Source organism: Symphalangus syndactylus, chromosome 11 (genome assembly GCF_028878055.3).
Source record: "Symphalangus syndactylus isolate Jambi chromosome 11, NHGRI_mSymSyn1-v2.1_pri, whole genome shotgun sequence".
Lineage (NCBI taxonomy): Eukaryota > Metazoa > Chordata > Mammalia > Primates > Hylobatidae > Symphalangus > Symphalangus syndactylus.
Window position 1 is genome coordinate 119,433,796 of NC_072433.2, and position 21,710 is coordinate 119,455,505.

At 47.8% G+C, this 21,710-nt stretch overlaps 1 protein-coding gene across 1 annotated transcript in view; it reads left to right on the plus strand.

Annotated features, from left to right (window-relative positions):
* LOC129492710 (uncharacterized) overlaps positions 1 to 21,710 on the plus strand; it is a 69,053-nt gene that overhangs the window by 38,836 nt on the left and 8,507 nt on the right. The window contains exon 5 of the mRNA XM_063612593.1: positions 3,585 to 3,624. Within this exon, the coding sequence (XP_063468663.1) occupies positions 3,585 to 3,624 (40 nt within the window). The remainder of the gene's footprint in view (positions 1 to 3,584; positions 3,625 to 21,710) is intronic.

A 21,710-nucleotide genomic window follows, 5' to 3' on the forward strand; every position in this document is an offset into this window, starting at 1 on the left:
TGAGGTGGGGAATCCCCTTGGATTTCTCTGGGTTTATGGGAGAGGCCTATTGTTTTCCTACTGATCAGGCCCTCAGGGGAGGAAAACTCAAGACCTGGCACGTCACAGGACTAAATCAGCCTTTGGCATCTGAGTGGCTTCTTAGGCTTGGGGCTCATTCCTGCCCTCTCAAGCCCTCAGCCTCAGGCTGCCATGAGACCCATGGCATTGCCACTGGGCAGTGACATTTTGTTTTAACCCAAGGAAATAAGAGATTGGCAAACCCCCTTCTCCAAGGAAAAAAATACAGGATTGTTCATTACAGCATTTGCTCATAGTAACAATCATAGGAAACAATGTAAATGGCCAATGTTTAGGAATTAAATAAAATATGGTAAAAATCTGCATATAATGAAATACTTTTAATGCAGCCATTAAAACTCATTATGTAGAAGAAAATTAATTTCATGGGAAGAGTGCTTTATAACAGATTTAGTCAAAATTCAGATCATAAAACACAATGTACATGATCTCATTTTTAACCCAAGGAAATAAGAAAAAAAATACCTATATATATGCATAGAAGAATGTCTAGAAGGATGCATCCGAAGTTAATTGTAGTTATTTCTGGGTAGTAGAATGATACGTTTTCTCCTGTTTGCAATATTTCCAAGTTTCCTTCAGTGAAAATGCATGTATTTTGTAATCATGGAGAAAAAGTTCCCACAGTGTGTACTGGCGAGAGAAGAGAAGGATTGTTTCCTTTTGGCTTTGCACTTACATGGCCCAAGGCCTTGGCCTTGTTCCAGGAGTGCAGATATTGTAGAAGCCATTGGGAGGGCTGGGAGCAGCAGAGGAGAGGCCAGCTTGAGGAGAATAAGCTGGGCATCGCTGTCCAGGTGTCATCCTAAATATCACCTCCCGGAGAGGCACTTGACCACACAGCCTGGCCAAAGGAGGTCGCTCCCATGCTTACTCTCTACGTTTCACCCCAGCTTACTGTCTTCATAGCACCCATCCGCATCTGGAGTTACCTGCCTGCATATCCATTTCCTTGGTGATTATTTATCTCCTGCACAGAAGGCAAGCTCTCCAAGAGCAGAATCCCTGTCTGTCTTGCTCACTCTGACTTCCCATCAGGAGAAAGGACCCAAGCCAGATCTTGGTCAACAAGCAACTGAGGACTTGCTCAGCAGCCCCAAGCTATGAGCATTTATCCTAAGGCTACACACGGCAGTGAGAAAAAGGAAATAACTTCATAGGAATCTAGAAACTGGTGGAGAGCTGGCTTATAGGACCAGACCTGGGTGGTGCTCAGCAACCTGGAGGACCTGGCCCAGTGTTAGTAACAACAGTGGCCACGTACAGGTGTGAGGAAGTACCAGCTTTGTGTTTTCTCTTAAGGTAGAACCAATGTAGGTTACATCCCTCTCCCTCTGCTTCCAGCCCTCCTGCTGCCACCAGCCAACTCCATCCCTCAGCTCCCAACTTCAGCTCCTCTCTTTAGAACCTGCTATAGTCAGATTCTCACTCCAACTGTTCCACTGACTCATTCCTGACCAGGATCACCTGTGACTCCAAGATGCTAAATCTCTCTCTTCATATTATTAAATAGTTGACCTATCACAGTGGACTACGCCATCCTCCTCAGAAGTCTTTCTCCAGGTTTCCCTCCTACTGTACTTGCTAGTCCTTTTCAGTCTCTTTTGCTGAGCTACTGAATGGGGCTCAGCCCTTGCACAGCTTCCCTGTTTTTTCTTTCTTTCTTTCTTTCTTTCTTTCTTTCTTTCTTTCTTTCTTTTTTTTTTTTTAGACAGAGTCTTGCTCTGTCACCCAGGCTGGAGTACAATGGCACAATCTCCGCTCACTGCAACCTCTGCTTCCTGGGTTCAAGTGATTCTCCTGCCTCATCCTCCCGAGTAGCTGGGGTTACAGGAACCCGCCACCACACCCAGCTAATTTTTGTATTTTTAGTAGAGACGGGGTTTCACCAGGTTGGCCAGGCTGGTCTTGAACTCCTGACCTCAGGTGATCCACCCGCCTTGGCCTCCCGAAGTGCTGGGATTACAGGCGTGAACCACCGCACCCAGCCAACAGCTTCCCTATTGACATCCACCCTCTTGATGATCTCATCCTGTGTCACAGCTTTAAAGAACTATGTTCTGAGCACTCACAAATACTCATTTCCAGCCTGGACCTCTCCCCAGATTCACAGTTCCACCTGCCTACAGTCTTCTCCACTTAAGTGCCTAAAAGGCATCTCACACTTACGTCCAAAACCGCATTCCTTATCTCCCCACAAAACATGCTCCATCTGTAGGCTTCCATTCAGAAAATGGCAATTCCATCCTCCCAGTTTCTCAGGCCAAAACTGGGAATATTCCTGCTGCTCCCAGCCAACTCTGTCTCCTAGTTCACAGCTTCAGCTCCTTTCTTTTTAACCTGCCCCAGTCGGGTTCTAATCCCATTCTTTTTAATCTCTCACTTCCAATCCATCAGCAAATCCTCCATGCTACTGCTCTGGTCCAAGCCACCATTGTCTCTTGCCGAGATTTCTGCCATAGCCTCCTAACTGGTTCTACTCTTTCTCTCAGTTTATTCTCAACACAGCATCCAGAGTGATCCTGTTAAAATGTGGGTCACATCATGTCACTTCTCTGTAAAAAACCCTCTAGTGGCTCCTGTCTCAGAATCAGAGCCCAAGTTCACACAAGGACCTCCCCAGAATGCTGTGAACGCTGTGGAGCCTCTCGCTACCTCTCTGATCCCTCTCCCGCTTCTCCCTTATTCTCTCTACTCTGGCTGCACAGCCCTCCTCACTGATCTGTTAACACGTCAGACAGGCCCTCACTGCCAGGCTATTGTACTTGCCATTCCCTCCACCTGGGAAGCTTCTTCCCCGTTAATTCTCAGGGCTCATGTCCTCACTTTTTTAAGGTAACTTTGTTCATAATTTACCTTCTCAGGTGTCTAGCCTTCTCTCGACACACATTTTAGAATTTTGACACCCCTTCTCACCTTCTGCCCCGATGTTCCCTACCCCTCTCTCCTGCCTTATTTTTTCCTCCCTAGGATTTACCACTTCTGATTCCTATATTTGTAATTTATGTATTTTGTTAGTTTTTGGTCTCTTCACTACCACCACCACCCCACCACCCCCACCCAGTAGACTGCAAGCTCCATGAGGGCAGGGTATTAGCCTTTTTAGTCCAATGCTCTATTCCCAGAGCCCTAGGACAGTGTCTGGCATATAGTAGGTGCTCAGTAAATAGCTGATGAATGGATATATCCATGGAAATGAATGGACAACTTATTTTTTATACAAGGCCTTGAGACAAAGTGGAAAGGGCACTGAGGTTTCTGCCAGTATAGGAGCATTAACAGGCCGAATGAGAAAGAAACCCTCTGAGTGGAGAATGCCGCTGGGTGGAAGCTTGTGCCCATGTCTGCCCTGGGCCAGCATCCTGCCAACTCACACCTCAGCGGCTTTCAAAGAACTCACCACAGATGGGCTCTCATCTTTCAACTTCCATCCAGGCTTGCTTTGTTCAAAGGCCCACCTTCAGTGCCCTGCTTCAATCATTTACTTTCCTTGTTTTTTGCAGGTGCCAGAGCTTGTAGCCTATTGGAGGAAAACATACCAAGGTAAGAAAACAATAAGACCACATCTTGTTTGGGACTTCCCAACCTAGCCTTGGAAACTGTCCAAGGAAGGCCAGGGTGCTAAGTGTTGGCAGCTGGATAAAGGGAAGCCCCAAGAGACTTTATGTTGACTTCCTGGATAGAGTGAGAGTCCTGGGGACAGTGAGGCAGCTCAGTATAGTCAGTGATGGCTGTGAGGTCTTTAGATTCAGGAAGACAGTGTTTCACTTGGGAAAATGTGGCAGCCTCCCCCAAGCCAGTTGGTTGTGGGCCTACAGCATGGCCCTCCTGCCCTGCCTTCCCTACCTCCCTCCAGGTCTCCCCTTCCTCACTTGCCCAGAAGTGCTGCCTGCCCCACTGAAGGCATAGCAGGCTGCTGCAGAAGGTCTAGGGCTTTTTTTTTCTTTCTGAGATGGAGTCTCACTCTGTCACCAGACTGAAGCGCAGTGGCACAATCTCGGCTCACTGCAACCTCTGCCTCCTGGGTTCAAGCGATTCTCCTGCCTCAGCCTCCCAAGTAGCTGGGACTACAGGCACACGCCACCACGCCCAGCCAATTTTTGTATTTGTAATACAGATGGGGTTTCACCATGTTGGCGAGGATGGTCTCAATCTCTTGACCTCATGATCTGCCCACCTCGGCCTCCCTAAGTGCTGGGATTACAGGTGTGAGCCACCGCGCCTGGCCTTTTTTTTTTTTTCTAAAGCAAGACTGGTTTAGTTCAAGAGGTATATACTAAGATCTTTCCAGCATAGGGCTTCTCTAATTCTGTGTTTAATCTGAGTCCAAATTTTGTGAAGATCCTCAGCAAATAAATGGATGTGGGAAATGTGTGATTGGGAAAGAGGCAGCTTTTAAAAATGTATCTGGCCTTTGACCACGCCATTTCACTTTCCAGTATTTATTCTAGGAAAATACTCATACTTGTGCAAAGTTTGTATATAAAGATAGTTATAACTGCGTTGTTTATCATTTACAAAAAGAAAACATCTGAAAGCCCAACAAGAAGGAAATGGTTATTCCACGTTGGCACATTCATACAAGGGAATGTCATTAGGCAGAATGATGAAGATATATATTTATTGATGAGAAAGATATTTGAACATACTATTTTTTAAAAAAAGAAGTGGAAAAATCTTACAAACCATTCAAGGAAAGTAGCTTTGGATTCAGCCTGAAGGGTTGAAGTCGAGCTCAGTCTCTTAACCAACTTGGGAACTCAGGCAAGTAATGTGATCTCCCTGAACTTGTTTCCTGCCTGTAAATGGGGCACAGTAACACCTAGCTTGTGAAGTTGGAAGGATTAAGAGATTAACACATATAAGGCCTCAGCACAGCCCAGTAGGTGATGATTGCTCAGTAGCTGGGTGCTTGGATGAGACATGGACTGTGATAGTATTTTTACCTGTTTATAAGCCTGGAAACATTCTGGAAATTCATACACCAACAGTGGAGTTTTCTGACTGATAGAATCATGGGTGATTATTAATATTTTCTTATTTTTCTACAAGGAATATCTCCTGCTTATCTAAGGATGGTATAGTTAAAAAAAAAAAGTGACAATTTAAAAGGTTAAAAAAAAACCAGTGCATTTCAGCAGGTAAGTTTGCTAAGCAGTCCCTGCACAGAACTCTGGAGAACTGAGACAGAGGTGGGAAAGAAAGGGAATAGGAAGAACAATGGGTGAAGGAAAAGAGAAGGGGAAGTCAGACCCCAGGGCTAGTGGCCAAGGAGATGCACATCGGTGGTAACGCTGGAGCCCCAGCAAGCATGTGTGTGTCCTCCCATCCCCTATGATTGGCACCTCCTGGGAGAGCTCCAGGTAGGAGATCTTGTAACCCAAGGCTCATCTGTCCCAGCTTCTGATGACAATAAATGTGTGTAGCCTCTTTTAGCTGCTGAGACAGCCTGACTATGGCACATCCAGGGAGAGGCCCTGTGGCTCTAGTCCTGGGCCTGGCTCATCCACCTTTGGTAAACCAGTGTTTTTTTCCATGTCCTGAGTAGGAGAGGCAGGGCATCCTAGTGAATTCCCAGAAGTCATCCTAAAAGGATTAGCACTTCTCTTCTTTAGCAGTCCAGTAGGATCTATACCCAAGAGACAGGTCTGCCAAGCAAATACAGGCTGCCAGGAAAGGGAAACGGTGACCACCTAAGGGCTGCCATGCCTGGCTCTCATCCCCACCCTCACCCCACCAACTGCCTTAGTGGCCAGTGACATCAGGAGGAATGCTTCCATGCTGATGGTGCTTGTGCCCACCTATGCCGGTTTGTTGAGCATTCTTAGACAGGCATGACTCTTCTACATAAGCGAATTTTCCAAATTATTAAATTTGATCCCATCACATTGCAGTTTTAAAATTGTGCCCATTTTAAATTAATTTCTATTTTATGAAATTTATCAAAATAATGCACAAATTCAAAATAGCTGGAAGAGAGGATTTTGAATGTTGTCACCACAAAGAAATGACAAGTGTTTAAGGTGATAGATATGCTCATTACCCTGATTTGATCATGTCACGCTATATGTGTGTCTGGAAACATCACACTGCACTGCATAAATATCTAGAATTATTATGTATCCATTAAAAACAAAATAAAAAATAATGCATACATATAGTTTAAATATCAGTTGTACTGAGAAGCCCATAATAAAAATCCCTTCCCCACCTTTCTCAGTCCCTCTCTCTATAGGCTACCTCTTTCAACCATTTACTAGTTTCCATTTCTGTTTATACTATTTTTTGATCTACCGATTTTAGGCATTTGTTGACTTCTTGTGATAGATGAGGATTGAACTTCCCTACAGAACCATCCCCACTTTTCCTCCCTCCATCCTTCCAATAAGAACATAACACAATCTGTGGTTAACTCAATAGTGAACGTGGACATATTCGTCACTGCTGAGTTATGTAGCATCTTTGAGTTCTGGAAGATTTTCTTATATTATTTCTTTAATAATTTTCTTCTCTCTATTTTATCTGTTGGATCATCTGGATTAATGTTTTAGTTTCCTTATATTTTCTCTCCTACTTTTCATCTCTGCCTTTTTGGTCTACTTTCTTGGGAAACCTTCATTGACTTCATACTCCAACCCTTCTGTTGATTTTTTTTTTAATTTTGGCTTTCTTTTTCTAATATCCTAGTACTCATTCTTGTTCTTCCTGTTCTTTTTCAAAAATACCACATTCTTTTTTATGCATCTACTGTCTTCATCTTACTCTTCTTGAGGCACTATTTATTTTTCATTTGTCCATTTGTCTCAATAGTCTTCTAGTCTCTATTTTGTTTTTGTTTCTACCTGGAGGTGGCAGCGGCGGTGGTGGCTGCTTCCTGTTGTTGTTGTTGTTGTTGTCGTCGTCATCCTTCTTCTTCTTCTTCCTATTCCTCTTGTTGTTCTTCTTCTTCCCTCTTCCTTCTTCCTTTTTCCTTCTTCTTCTTTCCTCTTCTCCCTCTCTCTGTCTCTCCATCTCTCCTTGTTGGAGGCTTTCCTTAAATGCCAAATATCTCAGCTATCTGTTGGTATTTATTAATGGAGCAATAAAAGGCTGAACTAAACTCTGCTTGGGGAGAATTTATCAACTGAGGTTTCACTACACGAAGCAAGCCAGTCTTTTAGTTAACAAGCCTCCAATGAGCACCTTTTCTCTAGAGCTAGGTTTCTCAACCATGGTACTAGTGACATGTTGGGCCAAATAATTTCTTGTTGTCAGAGGCTGTCTCATGCACTGTAGAATGTTTAGCAGCACCAGTGACTCCTGCCTACTAAATGCCAGTACTAACCCCCCTCCCACAGTTGTGATAACCAAAATGTCTGTAAGCATTGCCAAATGTCCCCTGGGGGACAAAATCACCCTGTTGAGAACCACCACCCTGAAGCCATTCAGCTTCTCAAGAGAAGCATTCTAACTCCTAGTTCTAGTTATTGAATGCTACATAACAAACCACCCCAAAACTTAGTAGCGTAAAACAACAACCATTTTTTGGGCCACTGTCAAGGAGTCAGAAGGGCAATTCTCTGCTCTACAATGGCTAGGATGACTGGAATGACTGGAGGTGACTGGAATAACTGGGAGTTGGAACAGCTGGGGCTGAAGGGTCCACTTGTAAGATGGTTGTTCACTTGGCAAAGAGAGCTGGAAGGCTGGGCTCAGCTGGGACTGTTGACCAGAGAGACTACGCATGGTGTCTCCAGCACCATGGGCGGGTCATTGGACCTCGTATGAGGCACCTCAAATCTATGGTGTGAGTGTTCTGGCCAGCAAGAGAGAAGCTTCATGGTTGTGTGTGTCCCAGCCTTGGAAGTCACATAGCTCATTTCCACTGTAGTCAGAAATCCATACAGGTTCAGGGAAGGAGACACAGACCCATCTCTCCATTGGAGAAATGTCAAAGAATCTGCAACCATCTTTTAAATTCACCATACCCTCATCCAGAGTGATATATACCTGGGGTGAGGCGGGGCAAGGTAAGTGGGTGGGACGTTGAGTCCCACACTTCATTCTTCAGACTTTTCCCTCACCTCCCTATTTTCATCCTTGTATTCATCTGCCCTCCCTCCTGCCTGTCTCTCTCCTGTTCAGTGTCTTTGTCTCCAGCTGTGTGGGGCAGAGTGTGGAGGTGAGACCTGGGGAGGATTTCAACCAGTTTCCTCCATTCATTACCCCCAGTGGCTGCTATACCTCAGCCCCACCATCCACAACACCTGGTCTCCCAAGTCTGAGCTCCTCCTGCAGGGTTCCAGGGCTGAAGTGGCTTACCTCCTGTCAGTGTGCCCCTCTGCAAGCCCTTCAGAGCCTAGCTTCCTCCAGGTCGGTCATTATTCCTCCACCTGCCTCCCAGCTTCCTGGAGTTTGGGGAGCTCTTTCAGCCACTCATGTCTCCTTTACCATTCTCTTTGCCTTTGAGAGTTAATACTATTTGTTTGTTTGTTTGTTTGCTTGCTTGAGACAGAGTCTCACCTTGTCACCCAAGCTGGAGTGCAGTGGCACGATCTTGGCTCATTGCAACCTCTGCCTCCTGGGTTCAAGCGATTCTCATATCTCAGCCTCTGGAGTACCTGGGACTACAGGCATGTGCCACCATGCCTGACTACTTTTCGTATTTTTAGTAGAGTCGGGGTTTCACCATATTGGCCAAGCTGGTCTCGAACTTCCGATCTCAAGTAATCCACCCTCCTCGTCCTCCTAAAGTGCTGGGATTACAGGCGTGAGCCACCGCGCCTGGCCCCATTTGATTTTTTTAAGAGACAGACTGGAGTACAGTGGTGTGACCATAGCTCACTGCAGCCTTGAACTCCTGGGCTCAAGTGATCCTCCCACCTCAGCCTCCTGAGTAGCTGAGACTCCAGGTACACACCACCACACCCAGCCAATTTTTTTCAAAACAGGGTCTTCCTATGTTGCCCAGGCTGGTCTTGAACTTCTGGACTCAAATGATCCTCCTGCCTTGGCCTGCCAAAGTCCTGGAATTATAGGCGTGAGCCACTGCACCTAGCCGCATTTGATTTCTAGACTAGCATTTTAGTGGTGCTTCAGGAGAGAAAGGAAACTGGGAGTGTAAATAACTGATGTGTTGAACTGGAAACCCTGTTGTACCTCTCTTGTATGGATCTATGTCTACATTGTGTTATAGTCTTCCCTGCCCTGTAACAGCTCTGTGAAGCAGTGCAGTGACATTTAACCTTCTGTTGATCATTCAGAGTCCTCTTTATGAAAATACTTGTTTACCTTGGAATTATTAAGCTATTAAGCTATTACCTTGGAATTATTAAGTAGAGCTATTTGTTCCTCCATAATGAGGACCCCAGTCATTTTGCTGGGATTCTTTAAACCTTTCTTCGTGGCCACCTCTGTCCCTGGCTGCATCTCATCCTATGTATTTGTGGTGAGAGTGCCACATTACAGCACGCTAGCTTCTAATGTACTCTTTTCAAATGGCCAGCCCCGGTGACTCTGCCGGGCATTGTTTGTTTGCCACCTCCTCAACACATCCCTGCTCCTGTTGATTTTCTGCTCTTTCCCACACCTCCCAGGATCTGACCTTTGTGGATTCCATCAGCCAGGCTCCAGGTCCTCATGCTTCCAGTTGGCTTTGGCCAATTGAAGACCCCTCCCCTGACCAGAGGTTGGAGGCTGGGAGGGGAAATGGGAGGTGCTTTATCCCTCCAGCTCCCTCCCTTGCCAGGTCTCAGGTCAATAGTGCCTGTGTTTTTCACCCTAAAACCACAGCTCCTGCTGGCAGTCCCCTCCTACAAGTCTCTCTGGGTTCCAGGAGCCCTCCTACCTCCTCCCTGGGGATTGGTGGTCACAGCTCCCACTGTTGCTGGCTGCAGGATGCTTCACCTTTCCTTGAGAGTTTCTCTTCATCTTGCTCACCCTTGGAAACAGTCCCTTCCTCAGTCTGTCCTGTTACCAGTGGAGTGTGCATCTGTTTCCTGCTGAGACTGTGATCAATACAGCAACCTTTTCTTTTTTTTTTTTTTTTTGAGACGGAGTCTCGCTGTGTCGCCCAGGCTGGAGTGCAGTGGCGCAATCTCGGCTCACTGCAAGCTCCGCCTCCCGAGTTCACGCCATTCTCCTGCCTCAGCCTCTCCAAGTAGCTGGGACTACAGGCGTACGCCACCACGCCCAGCTAATTTTTTGTATTTTTAGTAGAGACGGGATTTCACCGTGGTCTCGATCTCCTGACCTTGTGATCTGCCCGCCTCGGCCTCCCAAAGTGCTGGGATTACAAGCGTGAGCCACCGCACCCGGCCGTACAGCAACCTTTTCTGATTTGCATCTAAAACAAGGATACTCAAGCAGAGAGGGTATCAACATTTAAAAAAATAAAACAAGAATAAATAGTCCCTGAGTGAGCCCTGAGAGACTCTCTTAGGCGAGAGTCTGGGTATGAGTTTTGTGACTTCTCTAGGCTACTCAAGGGCTTTTGTTTGTTCATGTCAATGTTTTTAACTATAATGCAGATAATAGAGGGCAATAGATTAGTGACACTGTACTTACTGGAGTGATTTGAGAAGGAAAATAAGCATGTAAATCAAGGGAAGCCAGGATCACTCACTCTCCTGGTCCCAGTCAGGCCTCGTTTTTGTTTAATTTATGTATTTTGAAGCACACATATCTCTAGGGAAAAAAATGAAATCAAGAACTCCTCCTGGCCACCCGTTTCCTGAAGCATGAAAAGGAAACATTTCATAAATGCTTTGTAAAGAAGACAACAGGAAGGGGTAGTGTCACTGGCTGGCAAGAGCTGCTGTTGTGGTATTTCACAGACAAGGGAGGTGACGTGGCACATGGGGGCTGAGGTCCCAGCCAGGAGCTGCACAGGCACAGGCCTCAGGGCCCAGGCCTCCCTCTGGCCTGTAGACCCTCAGCCTAGGGAACATTGCCCGCATTTCACAGAGAGGAGGCTGAAGCCAGTGAAGCAGAGAGTTGCAGCTTCAGTGGGGAGACACTGTTATGCCCCGCCTGTCTTATTCATGCTTCTTTTACCTGTAGGGATTTTTTTTACATGGCTACCCTTGAGTGATAGAGCCTTCATCAGCTTAGCTTGTCCTCTTGCAGCCTACGCCACTCTGTGCCCTTTAGCCAAGCAAGCCCAGCTGAGGCCCCGCAGCGTCCCTGTCCAACAGAGCTACAGGAGGCCCGAGGCCCCTTCCTGTTCACTCTTGCTGTATAGACGCCACGCTGCAAAGCAGATGTGCAGGGACACCACCTGAAGACCCAGCCTGCAGCTCAGCCCCACACACTGTGGATGGTGGAGATCCCAGAGGGCCAAGGGAAGCTTGTTGAGACCTCTCTGCACTGCCCCTCCCACAGCAGGAGGTTCATGGCCCATGCATTTCTGGGAGGGTTGACAGGGCCCAGGTGGGTGGAATACCTGTCTGTGAGCCCCATGTCCTGTCTTGTCCCAGCTGCCTGTAGTTTGACCGAGTATGCTAAAGGTCAGCCGTTGCTTAGGGAGGCTGCCACTAACCACACAGAGAGGAAGGAAAATTCTCAGCCACAGTACTTAGAGCTGAGCCTGACATGGTCCTCAGCAAGATGTTGCAAGTTCCTAATCTGAACACAGAGGCCAAAGAGTAAGCATCATCTGGAGCCCAGAGCTGACTGTCATTACCCACAAACATAAACACCCTGAGTCAGGCCTTTTCCCCACCCTGCCGAAGTTGTCAGAGCCTCAGCACTGGCTCTGCCCTGGATGGCAGCCCCTGAGAAGCCCAGCTGCCACCTCTCTACAAATGGCCCTGTATAAGCTGTGCTCAGTGATCCACTTCCTGGGGTGGGGCTGGGCCCACCTTGTTGCCATTACACCCCATTACAAACTGACGCAACCAGCTTTCAACAGACACTGCCAAGGAAGATACACATTACAACAGCATGCTGCAATACCTCTGCCTGTGCAAGAGACCAACCCACATCCAAAAAATCTTTCCACCCCAGTGTCTCACTCCACTGAGCTGGAAGTGGCCTTTATCAGGACCCTTTGAGGTCTTGAGTGGATCTGCTTTTCCCAAGATATTAAGCCAGTGACTTTCAATCCTGGCTGCACATTACCGTCATCTGGGATATTAAAAAATACTGATGCCTGGATCTTGCTCTCACCCAAAAGAGTCTGACTGAATTGATGTGGCTTTCAAAAAATTTTTAAGTGTTTGTTAAAGGATGACATATATGCAAAAAAAAAAAAAAAAAAAAAAAAAGCACAAACCGTAAGTGTAAAGCTCAGTGAATTTTCACAAAATGAATTTACCCCGAGTAGCCAGCATCCAAATCATGAAACAGAACATCACCAGCAACCCCTGGCACCCCTTCCACTTACTACCTGGCTCCAAAGGCTAATGTCCATTCTGGCTTCTAATGGTGTGCAATCATTTCTCCTGTTTTCAAACTTTATATGATGTAAATGGAATCATGCAGTATATATCCTCTTATTATGTTTGTGAGATGATTCATCCAAATTGTTACTTAGAGCTGCAGTTTATTCACTCTTCTTGCTATAGAGTATTCCACTCTATGGATATTCCTCGATTTATCCATTCTAGTGTGATGCATTTTTGGATATTCGAGTTGTTATTTATGATTAGGAACTATTATGACTATTGCAATGACATGCTAGTGTGTATTTTTGTAGCACATTTATATCCATTGCTGGGGAAGCATGGATATGAGTATGTTCAGCTTTAGTACCTTATGCCAAATAATGTTCCCAGGTGGCTGTACCCATTTACACTCCCTCCAGCAATGTATGAGAGTTCTGGTTGCTTCACATTTTTGCCAACCATAGATATTTTCTATCTTTTCCATGTTAGCCATTCTGGCAGGTATGTAGTGGTATCACAGTGTGGTTTGAATTTGCATTTCCCTGATGACTAATACAGCTGAGCAACCTTTCATATGTTTGTTAGCCATTTAGATCTTCTCTTTGCAAAGTGCCTGTTGGAATATTTGGACATGAGTATTTTTAAAAAGCTCCTTAGGTAACTCTACTGTGTAGCCAAGGTGGAAAACCACTGAACTACAACCACAAATTAGTATCTGCGGCTCCCTTTCTTCAAGCTTTGCCCTTGAACTTAGAGCATTTTGGATCCGAGAGGACCTTGTGGAACTGGAAAAAGATTATCTTCACTCCCTACTAAGATGAGCCTGTCAGGAAGAAGCAAGAGATTGGAGCTGGCAGTTAAGAATCTTTAGGAATGTGACCTCCACTTCAGAAGGGTCCAGGGAGGGCCTGTGGTGTCCACAGCTGCCACAGACATTTCCTAACCACAAAAATGGCCCCTTGGTGGTCTCCCCAGAGGTCCAGGCAGTCATGCGGAGGAAGCAGAGGGCCCCATGCCAGGTACTTCCCAGTTTCTAGGCCAACATGAATGGGACACAGCTCATATGGGGTTGTGGTTAGACTGGGGACAGTGGAGCATGTGTTCTGGGGACCTGGGTGTGGCCAAGGGAGGCCTGCTGTCTGTGGCCTTTGTCCCAGATTGGAAATCAGCCAGTGGGGCTCTCCTACATGGGTCCAGGCCTGGCTAGCTCTTGAATTCTGTGCGTTTGCATGTGGGTCCCTATGCATGCGTCCTAGAGCAGGGTCCTAGGGGGCCACCCCACCCCTCCTTGACCCCTTACTCCTCTAAGCTGGGAAACACGTGGCATGAGAGAACACACTGTGGCTTCTAATGACATCGTGTCTTGATTGCATCCCCATTGCATCATCTGGGCTCATCTCATCCCCACCTCTGGACTGTGACATCATCCCAGGGACTGCCAGACACTCCTCGTGCTCCCCGCGGCGAGTATAATGCCATTTGGTAATTCGGTACAGCCTCTTCCAACTTGAGAAGGAAGATGCATTTCCTTCTCTCAGTCTTGAGCTGTGCAGGTGTCATGCTGAGCTGCCCTGTGTGGGCTGCATGTTGGCACACATCGGTTGCAAGGGGCTCTGTGCAGTGAGTCTGGAGTTGGACCACTGGCTGGGGGCTGGGATGCTAGTGCCTGGACTGAGTGTGCACAGAGGCCCCTCAGGCAGAGCCACAGTGGGCGCTGAACCTCCTGGTGAAGTTCACCGCAGTAACCAGAGCTCAGTGGGAGAGGCTGGCCTATCAGCACCTGTCCTGTGTGCTTTTTGAAAAGAGCAGGTTCTACCTTCTGTCAACTGAAGTCCTGCCAGCTGCATGGCATGAGGTGAGGGACAAGGTGGCACGTGAGCAAAGTTGACATTTTGGAGGCTGTTAGGCTCAGAGCCAACCCTGGGCTCCGTGTAGTGCCATGACTCATGGATTCAGGCCCATCTTGGAAATTGCTCTGGGCATAGAGCACTCATTTCTGATAGTCCAAGTGCAGATATTGGGGTTCCCTAATTGGTCCAAATGGTGGCCTGCACCAACCAGCGACCAGAGTGCTGTCTGAATCTAGAATAACAGGAAGAACACGCCTCCGGCAGTGTAGGAGAGTTCCCCATGCAGTGTGCTTCCCATTCTTACCAGCAGTTGGTATCTTCTGTCTTTTTCACATCGGCCATCTGAGTCTCATAAAGAGACTCCTCTCCTTCCACTGAGCCTGCATCCCAGCCTCTCTGCTTTCTTCAAGGGCCTCTCACCAGCAATTACGCCCTTCCATTCTCTCAACCAGGGAATCTTCAAACTCTTCTCCACTGGCTCCTGCTGTGCTCCTGTCTCCATCACCTGTATAATGCTTCCTGTCATCCTGACTTCCCCGTGGAGTACCGCCATGTTGTCTGCTTCTCACAGCCAAGATTCTGGAAAGAAATGTCTCCTTTTTCCTCATCATCAACCACTCATTTATTCAGCAAGTGTTTCTTTTACACTTGCCTGTGCTGGGCATGGCGGCAATGCAGCAGTGAACAAAACCACCAGCCCTGCTTTCATGCAGCTTATAATCAAGTAGGGAGACAGACATAAATGATTAATAGATGCTCCTATAATGGCGGTTGTGAGGTGTGCTGCCACAGCCCAGCCACACATGCCAGTTCCCTTCTCTGCACGTGTACATGTCTGCTCGTCCTTCCCACCTGAACTCATGTGCCACCTCACTTATGCCCCTTCCCAATGCCCCACCCACACAACAGGGTGCCCCTCTGTGCCCACAGCAGCCCTTGGGTATAACTGTTCCCCACAGACACTGAACCCCGAGGGCAGAGTCCAGGCCACACTCGCCTCAGAGCCCCCTGCCTGGCACAGAGCCCAGCCCAGCAGAGGTGCTCAGAAGATGAATGAAAGTTCCTGCTGAGATTGATCCAATCGGTTTGTGAACATCTCTGGGGTCCAAGAATTCACAGCTTTCTTTTTATTTAGACAGCCTTTTGTTTCTTTTTGCCATTATACGCTATATTTGGGTTAGGGCACAACAATGTGAATATACTTAATACTGAACTCTACATTTGAAAATGGTTAAGATGGTAAAGTTTTAAGTTATGTGTATTTTGCCACAGTTTTTTAAAATGCAGAGCATAGGTACAAAGAAGGGAAAAAAGGGGGCAAGGTCCATTTTATTGAGAAATAAAGAACAAAGGGTTCGATTCAGAGAGGATTGAATTTTAAAACGTAATTTAGATTAGGGAAATGCAAATGAGAACCATAATAAGTAAGATACCACTTCACATCTTTTAGGATGGCTATTTTAAAACAACAAAAACAACCTGAAAATAAGTGTTGGCAAGGATGTGAAGAAATAGATACCCTTGTGCATTGCTATTGGGAACGTAAAATCATGCAGCCTTTGTCGAAAACAATGTGGTGGTTCCTCAAAAACTTAGTTATCATATGATCCAGCAGTTCCACTTCTAGGAATATACCCAAAAGAATTGAAAGCAGGGACTCGAAGTGATATTTGTACACCAATGTTTGTAGCAGTATTATTCACAATAGCCAAAAGGTGGAAACAACCCAGATGTCCATGACAAGATGAGTGGATAAACAAAATATGGTGAATACATACAGTGGAATATAATTCAGTTTTAAAAAGGAATGAAATTCTGGTACATGTTATAACATAGATGAACCTTAAAAACGTTATGCTAAGTGAAATAAGCCAGACACAGAAGGAAAAATACCAGATGATCCCATTTATATTAGGTACCTAGAATAGTGAAATTCATAGAGACAGAAAGTAGAAGGATGGTTGCCAGGGGCTGGAAGGAGGAAGAACAGGGAGATATTGCTTAGTGGATGCAGAGTTTATGTTGAGGGTGATGAAAAAGTTCTGGAGATGGATGGTGGTGATGGCTGCACAACAGTGAGAATGTACTTCATACTATGGAACTCTGCACTTAAAAATGGTTAAAATGGACATAGACATTTTATATCTATTTTGCCATAACGAGAAAGTAATTTGGGTGTATTTTAGAGATTTTAGAAAATACTGTAAGCACAAGAGGAAAAAAATTAAAATCATTCGCAATCACCAGGTAGAGACAGCGACTGTTGAAAGATCAGTGTGTATCTTTTCATTCTCGTTCTCTGTCTCAAAAAAGTGCGTGTGTGTGTGTGTGTGTGTGTCTTCAGAGGTCACACTGGACTTTCAGGAAAGGTTCCCCTCTCTGCTGCTTCCCTGCTGGAGCCATGGAGAGCAAGTCTATCCCTGTTCCACAGGTCAATCCTTTGAATGATTTCTCATGACTGAGTTCACTCCCCTGCACCTCCAGGGTTGCACTTCTCTGAAAATACTCATTTCTTTTATGTGTCTAAAAACATGGCATCCACAACCCAATAATATGTTGGAAGGGGTTGAAGAGAAAAGCGAGTGCCTCTCACACCTTCTCACACACTACACATCTTAGTGATGGCCAAGTGAGCATGTTGGCTCTCTGGACTCCTCAGTCTGTTGGTCTGGGCTGTGCTAGGCTCAGGCTCCCTGCCTTCCCTGCAACCTTGATCCCCTTGCTTCTTGAACCTGATGCTGGGCCTCACATTCTCCCTGTTGATTCTAGCTCTTAAATCCTGCTTCTCCAGCTTGTCAGGAGGCTGTGCCCTCACGCCCCAAAGAGCAGATCTACCCTCTACACTGAGAGGGAAGGAGTGAAGGTCCCACAGCCACTGACCCCTGCTGGGCCCAAGAGAGGAACAGCTGCTTGCTTTATTTCTCATGGGAGAAGTGTGTCTCCTCTTTGTCTCAGGCACCCCTCTGCCCTGTACAGCAGCAAGTCAGCAGGAATGAGCTGAGCCACCCAAGTAGTGGCTCCCTCCACTATGGGGGCTCTGTGGTCCTGGGGGCTGTCCTGCCTTCACTGCTATAGGCCTGGCCCCAGAGCATGCTGCAGCAGTCACAACCTGTGGAGGTGCCCCCAGACCCCCATATTTGGGCCCAACTATAGCCTCCTTCCCCAGCTTTGCCACCTGGCTTGGGAGCCAGGGCACCACCAGCTTCGTTGGCAGGGAGAGGTGAAGAAAGAGGTCATGGCCACTCGAGTGACTGAAGTTCATGTTCATGCACACCAATTAGAGAGGGACAGTGCCTTCATTTACCTCCAAATCCAGCCACAGACACATGGCCCTTTTCTCTTGGCTCTGAGGCCTCCACAGAAGGGTTTTTTAAGGTTGCAGCCAGGACCTTTATAACCCAGTCCTGAGAAGATTATCTTTTTATTGCAACTTTGATTAATGATTGATCAGAAACTGATAGTAGAAACACTGAAGAACAAATTCGCTGTAGACATTAGGAAAGGTCTACATCTGGCAGGCCTGGAGACCTGCCCACCCTCTCCGCCCACGGTCAAACCAGGGCAAAGGTACGTTGGAAGACCCAACCCCTACACACTCTTACACGTGCACTCACACACACACACTGAGGGGAAAGAAAGATTTAACTGTCCTTAAATCCTCTTGGATTAGGCCATAAATTGCAAATACATGGAGCAACAGACAGAGCAAAAGCACATAAGGATCTTTAATAGAATTTCTCTATCTTGTTCTGTTTCTATGAATGCCTGTTACAAATTAGCAGCTTAAAGGGAAATCTGGAGTATGGGAAAGAGAGACCCTTGTGTGAAGACCACAGCCTGGGTTTCTACAGACCTCAGGTCCCAGAGAATATCTAAGATGCCTCCAACACCAGATGGAGGAGGGCAGGAGATGCTGCACAGAGAAGCAGCACTTCCCGAGCGTTCGTGGCAGGAAGTGACTTGGAGAGGATGAGGCCATGCCTCAGGTGTGCTCTGGCTGTTCTGATGGTCTGTGAGGCCACGACTGCCATAGTGAGGTCCATAGGCTGCATCAGAATCACCAAAGGGCCCAAACCTACGGCCTCAGAGCCTAGAGAGCCAGGAATCTGCATTGCAACAACTCCCCGCTCAGTGGGTTCTACCAGTCCAGTACCCGCCGTCTGAGGGCGCCCAGGGAGCAGGGTGCTTGCTGGCTGGAACACTTTTTCTTGCCCCTCAGCTCCTCTGTGATGCCCTGAGGCACGGGCAGTGGAAAGCTGGCAGAGCTGCTTCTAAATTGAAACTGGAAAATGAAACTGGAAATCACAGTTTCATTTTCCAGTTTCACTCGCACCCCCTAGTGTTGGGGTTTCTTTTCCACAAGGAGAGTCCCCCAGGGAGAAAGAAGCAGGAGTGGGAGTGGGGGAGCATGTTGGGGGAAGGCAATGAGGGTGTCCGTTCTGCAGCGGGGCATGGAGGGGCCCCAGCGCTGCACTTGCTTCCTCTAAGCCTGGCCCGCTTGCTGTCAGCCCCGGGGGTGGTTTCCTCTCTAGGAAAAGCTAATGTCATGCTTATGCTGAAAAACTCTTTTCAGAGGTACTTTAGGAGGGGCCCTGGCTCTCGGTTAGTCTGGGCCATTTCATACCGGCTGTGCTCACTCAGGCACAAACACTGAAAGCAACAGCTGGCAAAGGCATCGCTTTGTAGCAGCTTGGAAGACACCACCAAAGAAGCTCTCATGGAAGCGGCAGATTTCCTGAAGTGACTGGAACGCGGGGAAGGAGGGCAGTCGGGGAGAACCGAGAACCAGCCCCCCTGCCAACTCCACCCAATTCCTCTCCTCACCTGAAATGTCTCATCCTTGGGAACAGCTGCCCTAACCCCCTAATCCCACACACTCCTTTGTAGGTTAAGACCCCTGAAGTTGCACCCTCTCATAGGAGCTATGTTTTTCAGAGATCCGTGTGATTATTTGCCTAATGTCTGCCTCCCTCAGGGAAGTAAAGTCTGTGACGCGTGGACCTGGTCTGTGTTGTTCACTGTGCGTCCACGGTGCCTGGGTAGTGCCTGGCATGCAGGAAGTACACACAAAAAATATGTGTTCATGAGTGAGGGCAGGCCTGAAGAGCCCAAGAGGACAGTGCTCCAGCGAGGGGTCTGCATCAGGCTCCCCAGTGTCTGGACTGCATCCCAGCCCCTCCGAGGAACTTCAGGGGAGGATTCTGTGGACAGATGCCCCAGCTCTTCCGCCCACAGCTCCTACCCCCAGCCTGAGGAATGCTTTGACTGTCCCCAGTGTGCGCAGGCAGTGGGGAGGTGATAGGGGTAGGTGTCCCACATGGCACACTCTCCCTAGCCCTTGCTTTACCCCCCTTACCTATATAGATGGGCTTCACAGCCTCTTCCAGATAGGCAGGGCACTGAGCTCCGTGGGCCACACCTAAAAAGAAAGGGAGACAAGCTGGCGCTGGGGGCATGACAGTGTTTTTGTTTGTTTGTTTGTTTTTTGAGATGGAATTTCACTCTTGATGCTCAGGCTGGAGTGCAATGGCGCGATCTCAGCTCATCGCAACCTCCGCCTCCTGGGTTCAAGTAATTCTCCTGCCTCAGCCTCCCGAGTAGCTGGGATTGCAGGCGTGCTCCACCACACCCAGCCAATTTTTGTGTTTTTAGTAGAGACGGGGTTTCTCCATGTTGGTCAGGCTAGTCTCAAACTCCCAGCCTCAGGTGATCCACCCGCCTCGGCCTCCCAAAGTGCTGAGATTACAGGCACGAGCCACCGCACTGGGCTGACAGTGGTTTTTAAAGGGGGAGGGCAGATGAAGGACGTTGGTGGACCATCCTCTGGGAGGAGATGTGGACTTACTTACGAAGCAACGCTGACCTCAGGCCCCACACCACCCTTTCACCTCAGCCTCACTTTCTCATCAGTAAATGGAACTCGTTCTTGTGTATGTACCACGGAGGCAGTGTAGCAGAAGAGAATAAGGCAGACTTTGGAACTCAGCCATCTGGGAGAAAATCCCAGTTATGTGATGACCTTGAGCCAATGACTGAATTTCACTTTGTCTCATTTTCTCTTCTGTAAAATGGGGACAATTACAGTGAATTCTGTGAATTCATTCATGTCCCTGACACATGGCGTGAGCTCAGTCATTACGTTTGCCAGGGTTGTGAGGATCTAATGAGATGGTAGATGTGAGCACAGCTCCCAGACCCGAAGGTGCTGTATGAATGGGAGGGAGCAGTAAGTATTATTTGGGAAATACTGAAGACGCAACTTCCCTCCCACATTTGTCTGGGGTGGAGCAACAGTTTTACTTATTTAATGTTAAGCTGGAAGATTCACCAAAGGGAGGTGAAAAACTGAAACCGCCAACCGTTTGAGCTCCAGGCTGCACCGAAGTGGTGTGGCTGGTGCAGATGGTGAGAGCCCCAGCGCAGGCCCACTTCCTCCGTGAGTGCCACGCGCCTTCCTCAAGCTAGCTGGCTTCCCAAGGCTGCAGGAAGTGGGGCCAGGAACAGGCCCTCCGGCTGTGTTGGGGGAGGCCTGGGCAGGAGTTGGCAGCTGCTGGGTGTGAACGGAAGCCTTAGAGGTCCTTGCTAGGTCCTGGGGCCGCCTGCACGGCAGCCCCTGCCCTCTCCCTGTCCAGGCCTGTGCAGGACTAGCTTGTGGCAGACTCTTCTTGTAGCCTAGGCTCTTGCCTCTTGCAGTAGTGAGCCACTGTACAAAAGGCATCCAGCGGAGGGAGGCAGGCTGGAGAGGAGGACAGCCGAATCTTTTCTCAAAGGAAATGCAGTTGTGGTTTTGAGATGTTCATATTTCACATCTGTGGTTGGCGTTTCCCAGGGTTCTCAGAGGTGAATGCAGGGTCAGCCCCATGTCGCCAAATAAGGCTCACAGTGACCTTAGCAACAAGCTTTGCTGCCCATTGGCTGCCACTGCTGCCGCCTGCCAGTGCAGCCTCCTGAAGGCCAGCACTGATGCTGAGCTGAAACTTCTGCACGTGCCGAGGTCCAGCTGCCTCTGTCAGAAATTACCACCCTTGGAAGCAGCCACAGATAGGTAGAGAGCTCTGGACAAAGGTAGACAACGTCGATGGGAGGACTGCCCAGGTGCCCACGTTTCAGAGTCCACCTGGCCAGCATTCCATTCTCACATAGCACCAAACCAGGACCTTGGTGGCCTGGTCCCAGCTTGCCAGGACAACCCCCCATTCCACCCTGTCAACCTTGGACTCTATAATGGTCATCATTTCACAGCTCTGCTCATTTTAGTTCCACTGGGTTCTCCCTTGTGCTTGGCACTTGACTAAGCTCCTTCTACACATTACATCTTTTACCTCTCTCAACAACCCTGTGAGCCAATTAGCCCCATTTTACAGGTGCAGAAACTGGCGCCAAAGGAAGTCAGTAATGGCCCAGGTGACTGCAC